Source organism: Barbus barbus (assembly GCF_936440315.1).
Source record: "Barbus barbus genome assembly, chromosome: 32".
NCBI lineage: Eukaryota > Metazoa > Chordata > Actinopteri > Cypriniformes > Cyprinidae > Barbus > Barbus barbus.
Window position 1 is genome coordinate 12,457,398 of NC_136760.1, and position 17,847 is coordinate 12,475,244.

Here is a 17,847-nt window from a genome sequence, read left to right on the forward strand (position 1 = left end):
CCCATTTATTGACTCTCAGTCCTCCTGTCCCCATGTTGAAAGAAATTGGAAGTGCAGACCTTTGCTGAATTTACATTTCTTTCAGTCTGAGACTTATTCATTTCACTTGTTGGGTGAAAGGGTTTTTACATTTGCCAACAATACAACAAGCAAGCCCATCTCAGATGAGAAAAAGTAACGCAAACGTAACATAACATTATTTTTCCATATGCAATAAGTTACTTTTTTGGGAGTAACACAATATTGTAATGCTTTACTTTTTAAAAGTAACTTTCCTCAACCCTGCTTAATACACCAAAGCAATGGCAATAATACCTGCAAGTATTCATTTTGACAATAGTTAGCATCACCCTGGTCCCCTCAACAAAAACACAACAGGATTTTAACATTGGCTTTTGGATTATGGCATTAAAAGAGCTCTGTGACCAACAAAAGTTGGATTCTTAGAACTTTTCTTCATATTCCCAAATCAAGACAATTTTGAAACCAATGGAATTGACAGAAGTAAAAATCTAAACGTAGGCTACAAATGAGCAACACCACTGCCAAATAACCTCAACAACACCACCACAAGCTTTGACAGCTCGTTCAGTCTTTCAACTTTTTTTCCCCAAAAGTTTGTTAGAATAGTTTGCAAGTGTGATTATAAACCCAAGGCTGTGAAAGTTCAGCGTGATGATTTTTAACATCCCCATGTTTTTATTGTGACTATGCTGAACAATTAATTTTACAGCAGGGTGGTGCTGACAAATCAGGGTCTTCTACTGAACACAAAAGAAGAAATTTTAAAAGAATGTTGGTAACCAAACAATTTCTGGCTCCCATGGACTTCCATTATACATATATATTTTCCATACTATGGAAGTCAGTGGGGACCATAAACTATTAAAATATCATCTTTTATGTTCAACAGCAGAAATAAACTCACAGGTTTAAAACAAAATATTAAAAACTGTAATATTCAATTATACTATAATAACACTGTGATACATACAGCAAGACCTGTTATTATGGAGTTGATGGAACTTAAGCAGCTTCTATCAAGACAAATTACAGGGATGTTTTTCCTGTAACAACATGCAGTTCAGATCCAGCTAAATTCACAAAGAAGTTCTGAATCTCTAGTCATTTTCTCCTCAAACAAAACCAACCAGATGTCATGATTTAAAACATTTTATTACATAATACCTGGTTAGGCACACAAACTGTACAAAAACAAGTACAAACTGACATTATAGATAATCAAATAATCGATCGCGACTAGATTTTAGACTAGAGTGTAGAAGTTTGAGCCAATGGCAAACTACAGGTTACTTTCGGTGATCATTTCAATAACACTATATATGAATGTCAAACCATCTCTGGGTTTCTGACAGTCTGTCACTGGAATGTTTCCATCAGCGCATCAGGCTCTGGACTGCAGGGACAGACGTGCCAACATGTCAGAGAGATGGCTCATGTCTGCCTGCTGCGCCTGATGTTTGATGTACTCCAGAGTCCGTACCTGGAGAGAGAGAGAGGTCAGGGCATTATTTGCCACCGAATGCTAATGCGAGTGTGTGTACGACTAACCGATGTGCGTGTGTCACAAAAGCCGTGTTTGTGACTCAGATTCCACAGGTTGACAGCCAGCTGATTGAGTTTGTTGTTGCGTAGATCACCATGAGCCAACAGACAGCCAAACAGAGAGCAAGCCAGACTGCCCTGTCTGCGCACTCCCTGAAACACACAAACACAGAAATATCACACCTATAGCTATGATAATAATAATACACATATTTGATTGTCCTGACATACAGTGGCACCAAATTGTTTTGTTGTACTGGTATTGCATGAAAATTTTACTCTATTAAAAGTGAAAATATCTAACGGAGAAATATAAAAGTAAAAACATTAAATTTAACTTTTTACTAATAAGTACAACTGAACTTTTTTTCCCTTTTGAATGTCAATGATTGCTGAAATCCAGAGACAGTTTTATTTAAATCATTATCTAACTCATTTCTCACATGCACACATTTTGATTAACAACAGGATTTAATTAACAACACTGCTCATGATTATAGCAACAACTCATAACCCCTTAAAATAAAAGCTTACTGGATGAGAATTCATGAATCAGAAGCGACATCTTTTTCCTGTTTAAAATGGTGGATTCAGAAATGTTCAATTATTGACTTTGATTTATTGTAACATGACTAACGATATGCGACGTTATCTTTATCAACATTTTTAATTCGTTTTCTTCAGTGTCTGTGGACACTTTTGTACTGTGAACCAAAATTTCCAATGAAGAACCCAGAAATTCTGGCCACAAAGAACACGGATGAATTAAACAACAATAACAAAAAAAAAACGTTCAGCTGCTGGTTTTTACCGATAACCGATAACTACCAGTGCTGATTAATCGACAAACACTATACATCATTTGACCTCTAATGTCCATTGTCGATAACCATAAAGTGTCACAATACTTTCATTTTGAACACCATACTTATTTTATCTTGTAAAACCTTAAAAAGCTTCTACACCTTGACATTAAAAAAAAAAAGTCTGATCATGTCTGAAGAGTATAGATACTTTTAGAGACACGGTTTCACCTCATCTTGACCCAGCCCCTTTAAATGATCCAGAACCTGACCGATCAGAGTCTCACACAACTTGTTGATCTCAGCGATGAACTTAGGATCTCCTCCATAGAGGGTTTCATTGGAATCCACTGCAACAGGAACAAACATGCTTCCATTTAGACTTCAATGTCAGAAAGATATTAAGCTGATGTGTTTATTAAATGTCTGCATTTATTCACTGCGGTACCTTTAGGAATGGTGTAAAGATAGCTTTCTTGGCTCATTGCTGCTAGTAATGGTAAAGCGCTGATGTAGACACGGATCTTAGCGTCACTGTTGTCCTCCCAGGTGTAGTCCTGCACCATATTCAACAGCCCTCGCACCAGATACAGCACACCCTGCTCCGGATGATCCTACGAGACCCAAGTCGACAATCACACTAGCAAGATTAGGCAAAAACACTCCTGCAAATATATATGCATGTATTACCGGCACTACGAGCAGTGTGGACAGGAAGTTGTTAATGACGTCGAGGAGGAAGGGCTCAGATGACCGCTGTTTACCCTCAATGCTGATGGTTCGTGGGACTTCTGGCAAAAGACTGACAGCTGCTTTCAGAAATGCATCCGCTGGCACAGAAACACAGAAATCAAAATGAAGTTTTCCCAGTCCATATTAAATTCATACAATCACACTCAGCTTTGGCCGATCATGGCAGAGGCTGCACTGATCTGAGGTCAGTTTTGGACACAAACATCTGAAAGTTTGAAATCTTTAAGACTCTTATATTACACGCCATATTTAATCAAGTCTCTTATGCTATGGGCCACACTATTCAGTAGATTAAATTGACATACAATGAGAGTCGTGTCATATAACACTTGTGGTCTGCGTTTGGGACAAACTGCGGCAGATAAGGCTCGACGGCTCGTTGTTGACAAACTGTTTGAGAACACACATTTTATGTATACAGGAAACTTTCCTTCCGAAACAAGATCTGGACAAACTTTTCTCTGTTAATAGAGACTTTCATGGGGTGGGAGAGTCCACAACAGACTTGAGTTTGGGGTTTATGCATGGCAGAATATCTGGTGGAGTGGATATTATGTGGCATATGAAATATGATCCTGTAATCACAGTGATTAGACAATGTTGATTGGTGTATAGGAATTAAAGTCGCCATTAACAATAATGTTTTTATTATTTTGAATGTTTATGCACCCTATGAATGGCCTGGTAATGAGGATGAATATATTCAAAGGCTTGCCTTTATAGCAGGGGTCATCAAACTTGATCCTGGAGGGCCGGTGTCCTGCAGAGTTTAGCTCCAGCTTGCCTCAACACACCTGCCTGGAAGTTTCAAGTATACCTAGTAAGACCTTGATTAGCTGCTTCAGGTGTGTCTGATTAGGGTTGGAGCTAAACTCTGCAGGACACCGGCCCTCCAGGACCGAACTTGGTAACCCCTGCTTTGTAGGCTCTTTTATTGAAGAGAGTGAATGTACTTGTATTTATGTAATGGGAGATTTGAATGCAGATGTTTCTGATGTGAAATCTTTGTTTGGCCAGTATTTAACTGACAGCTATACATATGTCAGTGAGGTCTGGAATACAACTTCATGGTTGGATCACTGCATATGCACTGCTGATGCTCATGAAAGTATAGTGAATGTTGAAATTTTGTATGGAACAGCAGCAACAGATCACATGCCTATTTCTATGATGTTAAATATAGAAAAACTACCTGAGATAACCAAAAAGGGTAACCATACCTATGAAGGGAGAGTTGAGTGGGCTAAGCTCACAGACTGTGATATGCAGTATTATAACAACTTGACTGACATGTCTCTGCGGAATATCCAAATTCCATATGATGTATTCTTGTGTGATAACATTAATTGTGACAACTTAAACCATAATGATGACTTGTGTAACATGTATGATGAAATTGTGATGGTATTAGACAATGCAAGCAAATCATTTTGTAACAAAAGATCTAAACAATATAGTATTAGAGCAGGATGGAATGAGCATGTGAGTATACTCCATCAGCAAGCAAGAGAAGCTTTTAAAAACTGGGTCGCTGCTGGGAAACCAAGGAATGGCCTTGTATGCGATGTAAAGAAACAATCTGTCACACAGTTTAAATATGCTGTTTGCTTCATAAAAAGGCACGAACATACTCTCAGAGCGAAGACTTTGGCTCAAAAATTATTACAAAATGATACACACGATTTCTGGAAAGAAGTTAAAGTTATGAATGCTAGCAAAATTCCTCTGCCCTCTAGTGTTGAGGGGGTTACTGTATCTAAAAATATTGCAGATCTTTGGAGAAAGCATTACAGTGACCTATTCAATTGCGTTAAAAGTGACGATTACAATATTGGGAATGTGTCTTTTAATAATGAGGTTATCAAGGTTGAGGAAGTAACTTCTGCTATAGGAAAATTAGTTCTGAATAAATCTTGTGGCCCAGATCAGATCACAGCAGAGCATTTGAAATTTGCTAGCCACAGACTTGTTGTCTTACTAGCCTTATGTTTTACTGGAATGTTGATTCACGGCACATTGCCCAGTTCTATGCTTTCTGTCTTGCTGGTACCGGTATTTAAGGACAAAACAGGGGAAATCTAGCATAGAAAACTATAGGCCTATTGCCTTAGCCAGTGTAATGTCTAAGGTATTCGATATAATATTACTGGATTGATTTCAGCAATATGTTACTACCAATGATGAGCAGTTTGGTTTTAAAAGCAAGCAAGGGACTGATGGGGCACGACAATATCGGAGCCTTTTCTAGTGACAAACGGGGTCAGACAGGGTGGAATATTGTCGCCCATACTGTTTCCACAAAAATATCATGCAGCAAAGAAAAAATTAAGTTAATCAGCATATTAAAATGATTTCTGATGGATCATATGACACTGAAAACTGGAGTAATGGCTGTTGTTCTATCACAGGAACAAATTACATTTTATTTCACAACATTATTATGTCTTGTGAATGGTAGTGTATTTGAATTATCCTTCACAATGAGAGACTGGAACAAGGATGTACAAGAGCATCTTCAGTCTAAGAGAGGATTCAGCACTCACCTTGGGAAAGACACTGGTTGGCCAGTGCTACCTCTCCAGAGAGCAGATAGAGGTTGAGACGGCTGAAGATACTGGTGAGAGACGGAATGGTGATGAAACTGTAGGCAGCACATGCCTGCAAATAAAAACACAACAAGCAGCAAAAACTCATTTATGGGCTAAAACAGAATAATGCAGGGATCCAGTAGTATTAGGGGGAATCTCCCAAAGCCTGTCAATTACAATTTAATACTTGAAAAAGTATCTCATAAGATTCAACCATTAACATTATGTAAAAGTGATACAGAAAAAACTAACCCTGACAAAAGCAGCCGTTTTACGTGAGTGATTGCCTTTCATTACACGTCTGGTCTCCATGGCTAACTGACTCACCGTCTGTAAGAGAGACATTCATATCATCATGACAGACAGTCCCTCAGCACTCCATTAGACTAATGTTAGACTTTACAGCATGCAGTTTCAATCTGGTTACTACAATAAAACCCATAGGGACATTAAAACAGAGTTGAGGACTGAATATGAATAATGTGTTTTAATAAATCCTCTATCATGACCCTGATCAGATACTACAGCTGTGTCAACACAGATATCAAGCCGCATGAGATGCAGGCTGCAAAGTGACCTTGGAGGAAGAGATAAATTTACAACAAAAACAATGCATACATGCATAAGTGAGAATACATACACTGACATGAAAATACAGTTTGCTGATAACAAAAATATGCACTCAGATTGTGAGCTTTTTCTATAATACAGTTTTTCCCAAACTGGAGTTGATGAAAAGCTAATAATTAATTGCATAATAAAAACAAAATTAAATTAAATAAATATATTAGGGATGCACTGATGTATTGACCACCGATATTTATCGGCCGATTTTTGATTCATTTAAAGCCATCGGCATATCGGAAATAGCATGAATAGGACCGATACCAATGGTTTATCAATTAACTGCATGAGACAATGAGTTGCACGTCTGTTGCAAAATCCAATGTTTTTCTCTAGGCAAAACAAATAAATACTTGCCAAAACAAAATAAAACCTGTACAAAATATGTGTGAAATGCCCACGCTCAGCTGTAAATTCATCCTAGGTAAATAACACGCTCCGAAGTTCACGGAAATGAAATCGATGATGAATGATGTTTTGCTTCTATCTGTATGAGCAACCAGCATTGGTAAAACTATAAATTACGGAGTAACAGTTGGGAAAACAATGCAATGATTGTGTCGGTGCCTCACACACAACATATTTTTGCTAACTTGACACTGCAGCCTGTTCATTATCAAAATAAAATACAGTTAAAGAAACATAAAACGTTATGAGAGAGGTAGGCTTCAGTTTCGCTTTTTAAATTAATTCGTTTTGGCTTGACGTTTATATTTAGCCTAAATAGGCTACAACTTTAGAAGATTTGTTTTGGAGAGAAGGAAACTAAAATAGCCTAATTGTGTTTCTAATATTTGTAAAGATTTTGCTTTATTTACCGGTATTTTAGCCTACATTCTGAATGTAATAATAAAATGTGACGTACAGCCTACTAATTTAGACTGTTTTTCCTCTCAAAACGCTTGAGTAGCGTTTTTTTTATTATTTTTTTATCCATTATTAAAAAGTAAAGAAAATAACGTTATTAACCAGTATTTTTCTACTCAAAACAGTTTTGGAACAGTAATAAAACAGAGGAACACAGGAACAGAAACATTCAAATACCGATTCTGTTAGGAGTGAACCGATCAAGTTTTTGTTTTGTTTTTAAACCATACTTTATGCATTGAACAACATCGGTATATATATATTTCTTTCTGTATATATTTGTGTGTGTGCGCGTGTTTACCTGCATGTCATGTGAACATTAACCAACATTAGATTACCGTGAACATGCAAATGTGTTTTTAAATGATTGAAATATTCAATTAATCTCAGGGGACACTTCAAGCTTATAGAAAGGTCCCTGGTATAAAATCATAACACATTAGAACACAGGCTGCTCACATGAATCAGGTGAATGATGACGGGCTCCAGATTACAGAAAGTTGCTCTGGCTTCCACACAGAAACTCAACTGCTGCTCAAAGTCCCTCCCAAATGATACCTGATTAAAAAAAAGGACCAAAATATTTTTAAAAATCAGTGAAACAAACTATATACGTTTATGTTGTAGTTGCTGACTCTGACCATAAAAGTTTACAGTTTAAATAATATCACTATTTATTTTTTTGCAAGTTTATAAAAAAATATAATCTTTTTATTCTTTTTTTTTTATTCGTTGGTTAAATATTACCAAGCTCTTGATATATGGCAATTTTCATGAGATTTAACTAGATGAATTTATGATGCCGTATGTGATTCCTAGAAAAGAACCATTTTTTAAATTCTGGTTTGACTGTCCTGAAATACACATGATTCCAGTTCATATTTGTGTCAGTTGAGCTCTAAAAATAGACAACTACTTTTCAATTTCATCTTTTTTGATGATTGATTATAAGATGTATTGTAAGACATGGACTCACCATACGAATAAATCCATTGATCAGCAGAGACAGAGCTCTTTTCTCATCATCTAGAGTTAGAGCACTACAACACAAAAACCACATGCAAACATGTCAATGTAACACTCTCTAATTCTGCATTAATAGTGAGACACTATAACAAACAGCTCACTCACTTGACAGAGTCATGCATGGTCTTACAGATGTGCAGCAGTGCGTTAAGGATGACTGGATCTCTCGTTGGTTCCTGCTGGTGTCTATGAACAGAAAAAACATCAGCCTCAACTAAGACAGAAACCTTGTAACTAAAGCTAGAATTATCCGAACACTTGTATAGCTACACAGAGGAGGAGTTGTTCTAATACTGAATAGTGAGTGACAAACATACCTGATAAAGACCTCCATGATGGATTTACACACCTCCACCCTCACACTGTCTTTCTGGAACATGTCCAGAAAGGGCAAGAACTTCTCCTGCAATCATCAAACATTATACATCAGCATTTTTATGATCATCCTACTTTATTTGAGATTCCTACTCATATTTATTGAGATTACTAAGTATTTATTTTGGACAAAATTTGAAGGAATTTGTGATGCATTGGTCAAGAAAGGATGTTAAAGTTAAATCTGATTTGCAATGACAATAAGAAGAAATGGATAGAAATTCAACACAAAACGGAAGAATTTCATTAGTCAAACTCTCAACAAATAATAATTAGTGTAATTAATTTGAAAAATGATGCCTATTTATTACCTGATATGTAGAATGCATTTTCTCAACTGAAACATGTTTCTCTAAGCTATGTTTAGCACTGTCAAAATAACAGTAACTAAAACAGATATATTTTAATTTAGCTATAACAGCAACAAAAATAAGTAAAGGTAACACTTTAGTATAGGGACCAATTCTCACTATTAACTAGTTGTTTATTAGCATGCCTATTATTAACATATTGGCTATTATTTATTAGTACTTATAAAGCAAATATTCTGCATGACCATATTCTACATCTCTAATCCTACCCAATACCTAAATTTAACAACTACCTAATTATTAATTACCAGCAAATTAGGAGTTTGAGGCAAAAGTCATAGTTAATGGCGGGAACTGGACCTTAAAACAAAGTGTGACCAAAGTTAATTGTAAAAATGTCATTTTTAAATCTTTTTTATAGTTTATTTCTCCATTTCACAGACCATTTGTCATAAATTAAAAGATTCTGTTCTAACAGCAGTTCCATTTAAATCCAGATTACAATTCTGTATGATTCAAATTCAAGGCCTGGTAATCTCAATTATAATCTGAATGGAGTACAGTTCTGCTAAAGGTCAGTTTTTGCTGTAGTCATACCATTGAGAAGAGCACTGAGAAGTCATGGAAGTAGGTGAGGATCTTCTTTATCACTGACTGCAGCTAAAACACACAAAGGAATGAATTGCCACGAGTTCATCAGAACCATCTGACATCATGATATGTATGTTTTTTGCGCACCTGTGGATATGCATCCTCAAAAGCTCTGTCTGGAGTCATGTGTTTGATGATATCGGCAAGAACCGTGTTCACCTCCCGTTTCTATGAGGAACAAATTGAAACAACATGTAAAAAAAAAAAAAGACAAAACATTTTTTAAAAATCTCAGCTAAAGAGAGCAGATAACTCACTGTGAAGTGACGGCAGGTAAACTCCACCCAGATCTCAGCACAGTTGATGTAATCCTGAGTTGAAGAACACGCAGTACATGTGGATTTTATTCAATTTTGTGCTCAATTCATATTACATATTCTCTTTCTATACTGCATGCTTTAAAACATTCAGAGATCAACAGAGGTGTTTACCCTTGGACTGCGCACTTTAGTGATGACCTTCCAAGCTTCGTTGAGTACGGAGAGTCTCTCACTCTCTGGAGGGTCAGCACAGGACAGACTGCGACCCAGAGACGCAAACAACAGGTGCTGGAAAAATACAAACATGAATATAAACTATGAAATAGACCCTAAGCTTTTGGCCTGTCTGTAGACTGTAGATGTGTGTTTTGTTACCTTGGGAAATCCAGCTTCATCACAGTCTTTGATCATGCCAATAAAGTCTGTTGCTCTTGTTGCAACAAATTCTGCCCGGAATGCCCACATGACAGAGTTCAGCAGGAGAGCACTATGGAGAAATGAATGAATATTGCACATTTACATTTACGCATTTAGCAGACGCTTTTATCCAAAGCGACTTACATTGCATTCAAGTTACAGTTTTTTTTTTACATTTTTATCAGCTCTTGCTTTCCCTGGGAATCGAACCCATGACCTTGGAGTTGCTAGCGCCATGCTCTACTATTTGAGCTACAGGAAAGCTTCAACAGTAATTCAAACATAAATGCTGCAGTTGTGAATTCAGTACTAGATTTTTACATTTTATGAAGATGCATGGCCATGCAAAAGTCACAACCACAATGCTAGTTTGTTTGGGGTGGTCGCTTACTGGTCAAAAGCACCCACCACCAAGTTTCTATGATAATGGGGTTTTTTTCACCTTTTTTAGGCTTTTTGATTTTTTTCGTCCATCTGCTAGGCTAAAATCTGCAAGTCACTCTCTTTTCAACAAAACACATTAAAAGGCATCATTCCTGTGCATAGCACAACCAATTCAAGAATTACATGCTGAAGTTTAATATTCAGTCTTAAGAAATTCATAAGTATGAGCAATACTAATATGTATTCTTCCCTAAGTAAGCATCACTAATTATCAAGAATGTCTGTCTCTTACAAAGTCCAATGCGATTTAACAACAAGACACCAACACTATTCACAATGAGTCTTAAGCTTAAGTTTTAAGCTTAATAATTTTTGGTCACTTATCTCATGCCATCTGAACAATTAAAAATTGTTTTGAAGTTGGAAGGAATGGGTTCATAGAGATGCATGGTCAGTAGAGTTAGCATATCTTACTTGTTGCCCAGCTTCTTGCATCTGTCCATCATCTCTGTAAGCAGAACCTTTAAAAGACAAACAAAAATAATAATTAACCTATAAATCTTAAATAAATAAATACTTAAACTGAATCAATTAATTCAATAAATTAGAATACTTTAGGCTGTTACCAATAAAACAGGATCAACAACAACAAAAGTCATCTTTACAATGCCAAAGTGGTGCAGAAGCTGCATCTAACATGGCATGTTTATTTGCACAGACTGTTTAATGCTGCCAAAGTCCCTTTAAGGCAAGTCATGTCACTTGAATGGTGAAACATCAAATTCTCCAAAACTGTTCAACAAGCTTACGATTAAATTTCATATGTGAAATCACCAATGAATTCTGACAACTATTTATTTTGCTCAAATAGCATTAAAAAAAGCTTGTTTCTAAGGCCAGACCAGCCAATGTGCATTAGCAATCTTTGGCGCACGTCTCAGAAACCTTACTGTTTCTATAGCAAATGGGACTTCTAATGGCAGCTGCAGTGATGCGCTGACTTTACCGATTAGGGATTGGCTCTTTTGCTCAGAAGTTGAGGCTTCGTTCAATCGAGCGGCCATATTGAGAGTTGCATTTTTCTGAGTGAAATGTCTTGGGTATTCTATAGTCTTTGATGCTGTTCAAAGGAGACAAATGCATATAAATGAGATGAGATTAACGTAATTTTAAACAGCCTACATAAAGTATACAAATTAAATATAAAAAAGTCATTACAAAGATGATTTGAACAAAAATTATTATTGTTGATTATTATAGTTGATTATCAGAATACATACAAAACTTTTTTGTGCGGGGAAACGGCATGTCATATTCTTAAAGTCTACAGAGACTAAACCAGCTGAAAAACATTATGAATGAGTTTTTTTGCTTTTTTACGATCAAGACTTTAAATTGGTTATCGTAGCATCAAAAAAAGTTTAAATTATATACAGAAAACAAAGACCTACTTCCATCACTGAAGTGATTAGTGACTTCAGTTCGTTACAAGTTAACCGACTTCTGCGATCACGAGGCCCTATTAATTTCAGACCTTGGTTCCCAGTGTTACAATGCATTCCATTTAACTCAGAGAGTCAAAGTTTTCAATGGAACAGAACGCAACTTGGAATCTTGTGTAGAAATGTACAACTGTACTGAAATGCAGCAATGAACATGCTGTCACATGAACACTGTGGCCAATAGCATACGTCTGCATAGACAGGTATGTACTGTAAAACAGTACTAACACAAAGCAATAATCTTCTTTGTTGATAATCATACACCTGCAGGTCAGATGCAAGCATCGCACATTGTGGTTTGGTTTTGATTTTTGGTTGACAATCAAACATCTGAAAAGCTAATAGTAGTGCTGTCATCCTTACACATCCTCCAAACATGCAGTGGAACACCATTATGGGCAGAAGTTGAGTTATCTGGTAGGAATATTCCATGTCTGACTTTGAAATGAATGCAGGATTAATTGAAAATTAAACAATTAGTCAAGCATTTCCTCTGAGTGGAGTGTATATATGTACCTCTGGCGCTCTGTATGCCACACACTGCAGGATCCAGTGTATTGCAGGAGAATAGAGGGTCAGATAGATGGGAATCTCTACCCGCTGCAGCACCAGCTGATTCTGCACACTTTCACCATGAATCTGACGGAATGAGGCCAGCAGGTCGAAGAAATTATTACTGAGACTGTCCTTCAGATGCGGAGCCACCTTCATCCCCACCTGAGAGAAAGATAGAGAGCTAGAGTCTATGGCTCGGGTGACTCCTTCATTTGAATCTGATCTATGCATCAGCTGAAAGCGTCAAACACCACATTATAACAAAAAAGTAGAAGTTGTAGGGAAAACCTGCCAAAATAAAGAATATAATCGGATGATATTATTAACAATATAATAATGTCCGATAATATTATTCTTCACACCCTGCATAAATACGCGCGTGCATATACAGCCACCAGTGGGTCTCCTATTCCTCTGATCATCGCTGTCAGTCTCTGCAGCGTCTCCTGAATCCCACTAAAGGACAGAAAGAGGACATCGGTAACCAATGAAAATACCAACCTGCATGAACAGAAGTGTTGCATTGCTCAGATACTTACGACTTTGTCAAGAAGCGGTTGCATTTCAGAAGAGCAGCTTCAACATATCTGAGCTAAAGTCAAGGGTCTGCAATTACATTCTTGGGGTTCAATTCGCATTTATGTTATTTTTTTCAATAGTTTAATAGTTTCAATAGTCTCTCATAACCATGATCCTATAAAGCTGACTATCAAATTGTATACGCAAATTTCTAAGGCCTTCAAATTATTAGCATGATCAAAACACATTTTTCACAATCTTCTGTATGCCTTCTGTCATCTGATCGATAGTTCATACTTTTTTTGCAACAAAAAGGCCTTTTATTGTAATTTTATTGCCTTTTGGCCCTAAAATTTTTACTGACTTTTATAAAGTAAACATAAGAATAACTTTTTTTATTAGTAGTAATATTTCAAGATGAATACTAGATTGAAGCAACTTAGGTTTACTTTATTATTCATTTATAAAGTTTTGAAGAAATCATCTTAAAATGTGAGCATCAAATATGAGATCAAGCTTTTGAGGAACATTTATCTCTCAATAATCATTGTATTGCTTATATAAAATTATAAATGTATAACTCATATCATAAAACTAAGCATTTAAATATCTGCACATTTTAGAGTGGCCTTTTATTGTGGCCAGCCTAAAGCATCAGCATCTTGATATGCCACACCTGTGATGTGGATGGATTATCTCAGCAAAGGAGAAGTGCTCACTAACACAGATTTAGACAGATTTGTGAACAATATTTGAGCGAAATAGGCTTTTTGTGTACATAGAAAAAGTCTTAGATCTTTGAGTTCAGCTCATGAAAAATGGGGGCAAAAACTAAAGTGTTGCATTTATAATTTTGTTCAGTGTATATATATATATATATATATATATATATATATATATATATATTTCAGACTATTTCATATGTCAGGCTTCACAGGCTTAATCATTAAAACATCATAAACAGTAATTACACTTAATTAATTTAATCATTTTTTTGCGTCAACAAAACATATGAATTATTGAAAAAGCTTAAATACTGAAATAAGAACATGGGAAAGTGAGTCAAAATCCTTCTGAAAAGATACAATCGAGGGACAAGCTCTCTGATGGAGGCGACTTTAAAGAACCAATTGAGGCACGTCTCTTTGGCTGTGTCATTCACATCATCAGCGGAGAACGATTCTGAAAACGACATTGAGAAATGACATCAACAAAGTCACAGAGATGGTAAAAGAATATGCTGAGTTGCGATGCATTTTTTTTTTACCTTGTAGAGGATGAGGGTCAGCACACATGGACCAGATCCTGTCATACACCAGACCACCTGTACACACATGACATCACCAAGAGTAACAAACAAACATTTTACTATTATCTTGCTGCATTTAAATACACTCTTCATGTTAATTAAAAATGATTAGCAGTGAAGAAAATAAATGATAAAGCTTGTCATTTATAAAGTTAAGAAGCTTTTACTGCAGAATGGGGGGGGGGGGGGGGGGGGTTATGTTGTCAGTAAAATAAGAATTAACAGAACGATTATTGACATGAGCAACACTTACCGAAGGTGTCCAGGATATCTGTGATGAGAACAAACTTGCTGGGGTAGAACTGAATTACTGATGTATCGGAGAGCAGCTTGGAGCACTGAGACACAAAAATAATGTGGAAAGAAAAGCACATCATTATATTAAGTTTTTTTTCTGCACTGATGAATCATTCACAAGAAGACCAAAAATGTGCATTATTAAAGTTAATAGATTATTTTGGCTTGAAATGTCACTTGCGTGTATACTGCTGGTTTATGTGTTAACAGGTCTTCATACCTGAATGACAATTTTTAGGGCTTTGACTTTCTGGTCTGAACCCCAAGCTTCCTTCAGAGACTGGTTGAGCTCTTCAATGCGGTTGACATAGTCCTGCTGGGACAGGTTCAACAGCTCCCTCTGGGACCCCTGAGCGCACACAATACACCACATATTCATTAACATGTCTACCAACAAACAGTAAAGCACAACACATCTCCAGACAAGACCCACCTCCTCCAGGTCGTCCAGCTCCTCCAGACGAGTGCGCACCTTCTCTGACACCGCTGAGCTGGGACTGGATGCTTTATCTTAACACAAACCAAACTATTTAATGTCTACTATGTCTACTGAAGTTTGTCAATGTCATTACTCGGGTAAAAAAATAATAATAATACCAATAATTTAACAGACTGTTGTGAAGCAGCACACACACGCCACAGTGATAGCTATTATTTTCTCAGGAATGGTCAGGATGAAATTAGTAAGTTAGTACTTAATTTTAGTATTTTAGAGATGCAAGGATGGATTTCCATTTTGTATGGCAGGTACCATTCTTCAATTATTTATTAAAAAATGAAAAAATTAAATGTGGAATTTTGAAAACAAACATCAAGTCTCAAGTCCTCTATTTTTAAATATAAAACGGACCGATATATAAAATAATAAATTGTAACATAATAAAAGTTATAACAATAATAATATAATAATGATAATAATAAATTGATTCAAATGTATGTCAGTTACCAATCCTCAATTATTTTTTAAATATGTAACATATGTAAAAAATTGAAAATGAATGGAGATTTAATGGAGGATCTGACTTTCTGATGAACTCACTCTTGTCTGAACCCATGAAGAGATTCTGTAAGAGAAATAAAAGTTTCATTATCATCTGTCAGAAGTAAAGACTGACAGGATGAGTGAGAGCTGTAAAGCGCTGCACCTACTATAGACAGTTTCTCTGTGGTGGTGAACCTAGACAAGATCTCTCCACGTTTAGATGACCACGGCTCAAAGTCTGAGCCCACTTCCTCCTCACGTTTCCGTCCCAGCTCCTAAAACAAAATAGTAACAAATGTTTCATAAATGTGTGCTCAGTCACATCATTCTAACCATGAACAGATAAGACATACATATTTTAAATAAAAATTACATATATACATAATTAAAATTCAATAATATTTATTCACACCATGAGATTTTTTATAAGTACCTTTGGTACTTTCATATGGTAATAATTGAGCACTTTTTTGAATGTTGTGAATTTTACCCCAGCAGAGATGCTGTGTGGGAGAGTTGGTGTCTCAGACGCCGCAGCGAAGAGAGACAGAGGATCGGTTCCATCCAACATTGAGCTGAGAGGATCTGGAGCCACAGAACTACAGGAGGAGGAAGATGAGGAGGAAGTGCTGCCTTTCCGCCCACCACGGCGAGATTTAGAATCTGTCACCTGAATTAAATTCATTAAATGACTTCTGTCCAAAGTATTTTACAGTTCACTTATTTCACATTCAATCTTCTTGGCAGAATCAGAACTTTGGTGTCTTGATCAAGAATACACTTGGCCCCAGTTAGTTTCATGTGGATCCGAATAATCCAGATTTAGAAATCCCAAATTTTGCTATCTGGAATTAGCCAAAACTGGATTACCGCTGTTCTAAATGGAACAGCATATCGCAAAGTAGTCTACTAGCTGTGTATGTGTTTTTTTTTTTATCAAACACTGAAAAAGTACAATAATATAAACATGCCCTTCCATTCTCAGTTTCTTTTAAACAGTCAGATGCCTCATCTGACACAACTTAAATAGAATTTAAATCAAGTATTTTCCTTAAATATAAATTTGAGGAGAATACATATTTTTGATGAACACACACCCTGTTTACTCGAAGAGGACTGAAACTCTAAAAACAAGATAACAGCATTTATTTAGTTTTTTTATGAAAGCATTTAATGGACATTAATGATAGCTGTAGATGTAACGTTACCGTGACTGCTTTAAGTGGATGACAGTCACTGAACTCCACTGCTGAAACCTCCAAACGACACATCTGCAACTCACTCTCATATTTCCGAGCGCGAGAGTGCCTGTGCAGAACACAAACATATTAATACACGAGGATGAAAAACACAGTGCTGGAGACGCTAACAAATACCAAAAATGACCACGTAATATTTTATTTCAGGACATGGGACCATGATACCACCATATATTGTGTTGTTGGACATGACCAAAAGAATGGCATTATCGTGGTAAAAATACCATACCATATTTGTTTGCTTTAGGTAAATATCGTTGTATTCGACTTTTTTATGCAATATCATGGTGTTTATCAAAGTAACAGCATTACAATTGAATGCCATCACTTTACTGTCATAACAGTACACCTTCCTCTAGTCTACAGCAATGATTAATCGCTAGTACAGATTACAAAGTGCATTTTCATCATTATTCATCAAAAACGTCGCGTTAGAGTTTGACACCGTCATAAATGCCTTAAAATGTAAACATTTCTTACCACTGAACTGAAGCCATGCTCAATCAGTGTCATATGATCGCGAAGTGTTCGACATAAGAGTCGTGGTGTCATAATAAAAGTCACCAATGTGTCATGTGCACGTTTTCAAGTCAAACACAAAAACAAGATAATAAAAACATAAAAATAATAAGGTAGGTTCACTGCTCCCGTCATCAGTAATGTGTGCTCTTGGCTTTCATTAAAATCTAAATCTTCTGTCTCAAACAAAATTATGGTTTGGTTCCACTTTATTTTAATGTGTGCTTGTTACAGTGCGATTACACAAAGGAGTAATGAGAATAGAGGGTTAGTTGGTTGC

At 36.3% G+C, this 17,847-nt stretch overlaps 1 protein-coding gene across 1 annotated transcript; it reads right to left on the minus strand.

Moving 5' to 3' along the window:
• Window positions 1-111: 111 nt before the first annotated feature.
• Window positions 112-17,590, minus strand: LOC306852002 (VPS35 endosomal protein-sorting factor-like). Its single transcript, XM_079388566.1, has 30 exons — window positions 17,529-17,590; window positions 16,998-17,097; window positions 16,280-16,459; window positions 15,957-16,064; window positions 15,847-15,871; window positions 15,241-15,317; window positions 15,028-15,156; window positions 14,764-14,848; window positions 14,469-14,525; window positions 14,287-14,383; window positions 13,222-13,269; window positions 13,045-13,138; window positions 12,644-12,844; window positions 11,100-11,146; window positions 10,200-10,311; window positions 9,996-10,112; window positions 9,822-9,875; window positions 9,652-9,732; window positions 9,511-9,573; window positions 8,545-8,630; window positions 8,333-8,413; window positions 8,178-8,241; window positions 7,661-7,759; window positions 5,963-6,040; window positions 5,666-5,780; window positions 3,060-3,199; window positions 2,818-2,983; window positions 2,601-2,719; window positions 1,573-1,719; window positions 112-1,504 (listed from the first exon to the last, which is right to left on the minus strand). Exons 1-30 carry the CDS (start codon window positions 17,543-17,545, stop codon window positions 1,406-1,408), a joined length of 2,886 nt encoding a protein of 961 aa, XP_079244692.1. The 5' UTR covers window positions 17,546-17,590; the 3' UTR covers window positions 112-1,405.
• Window positions 17,591-17,847: the final 257 nt, after the last annotated feature.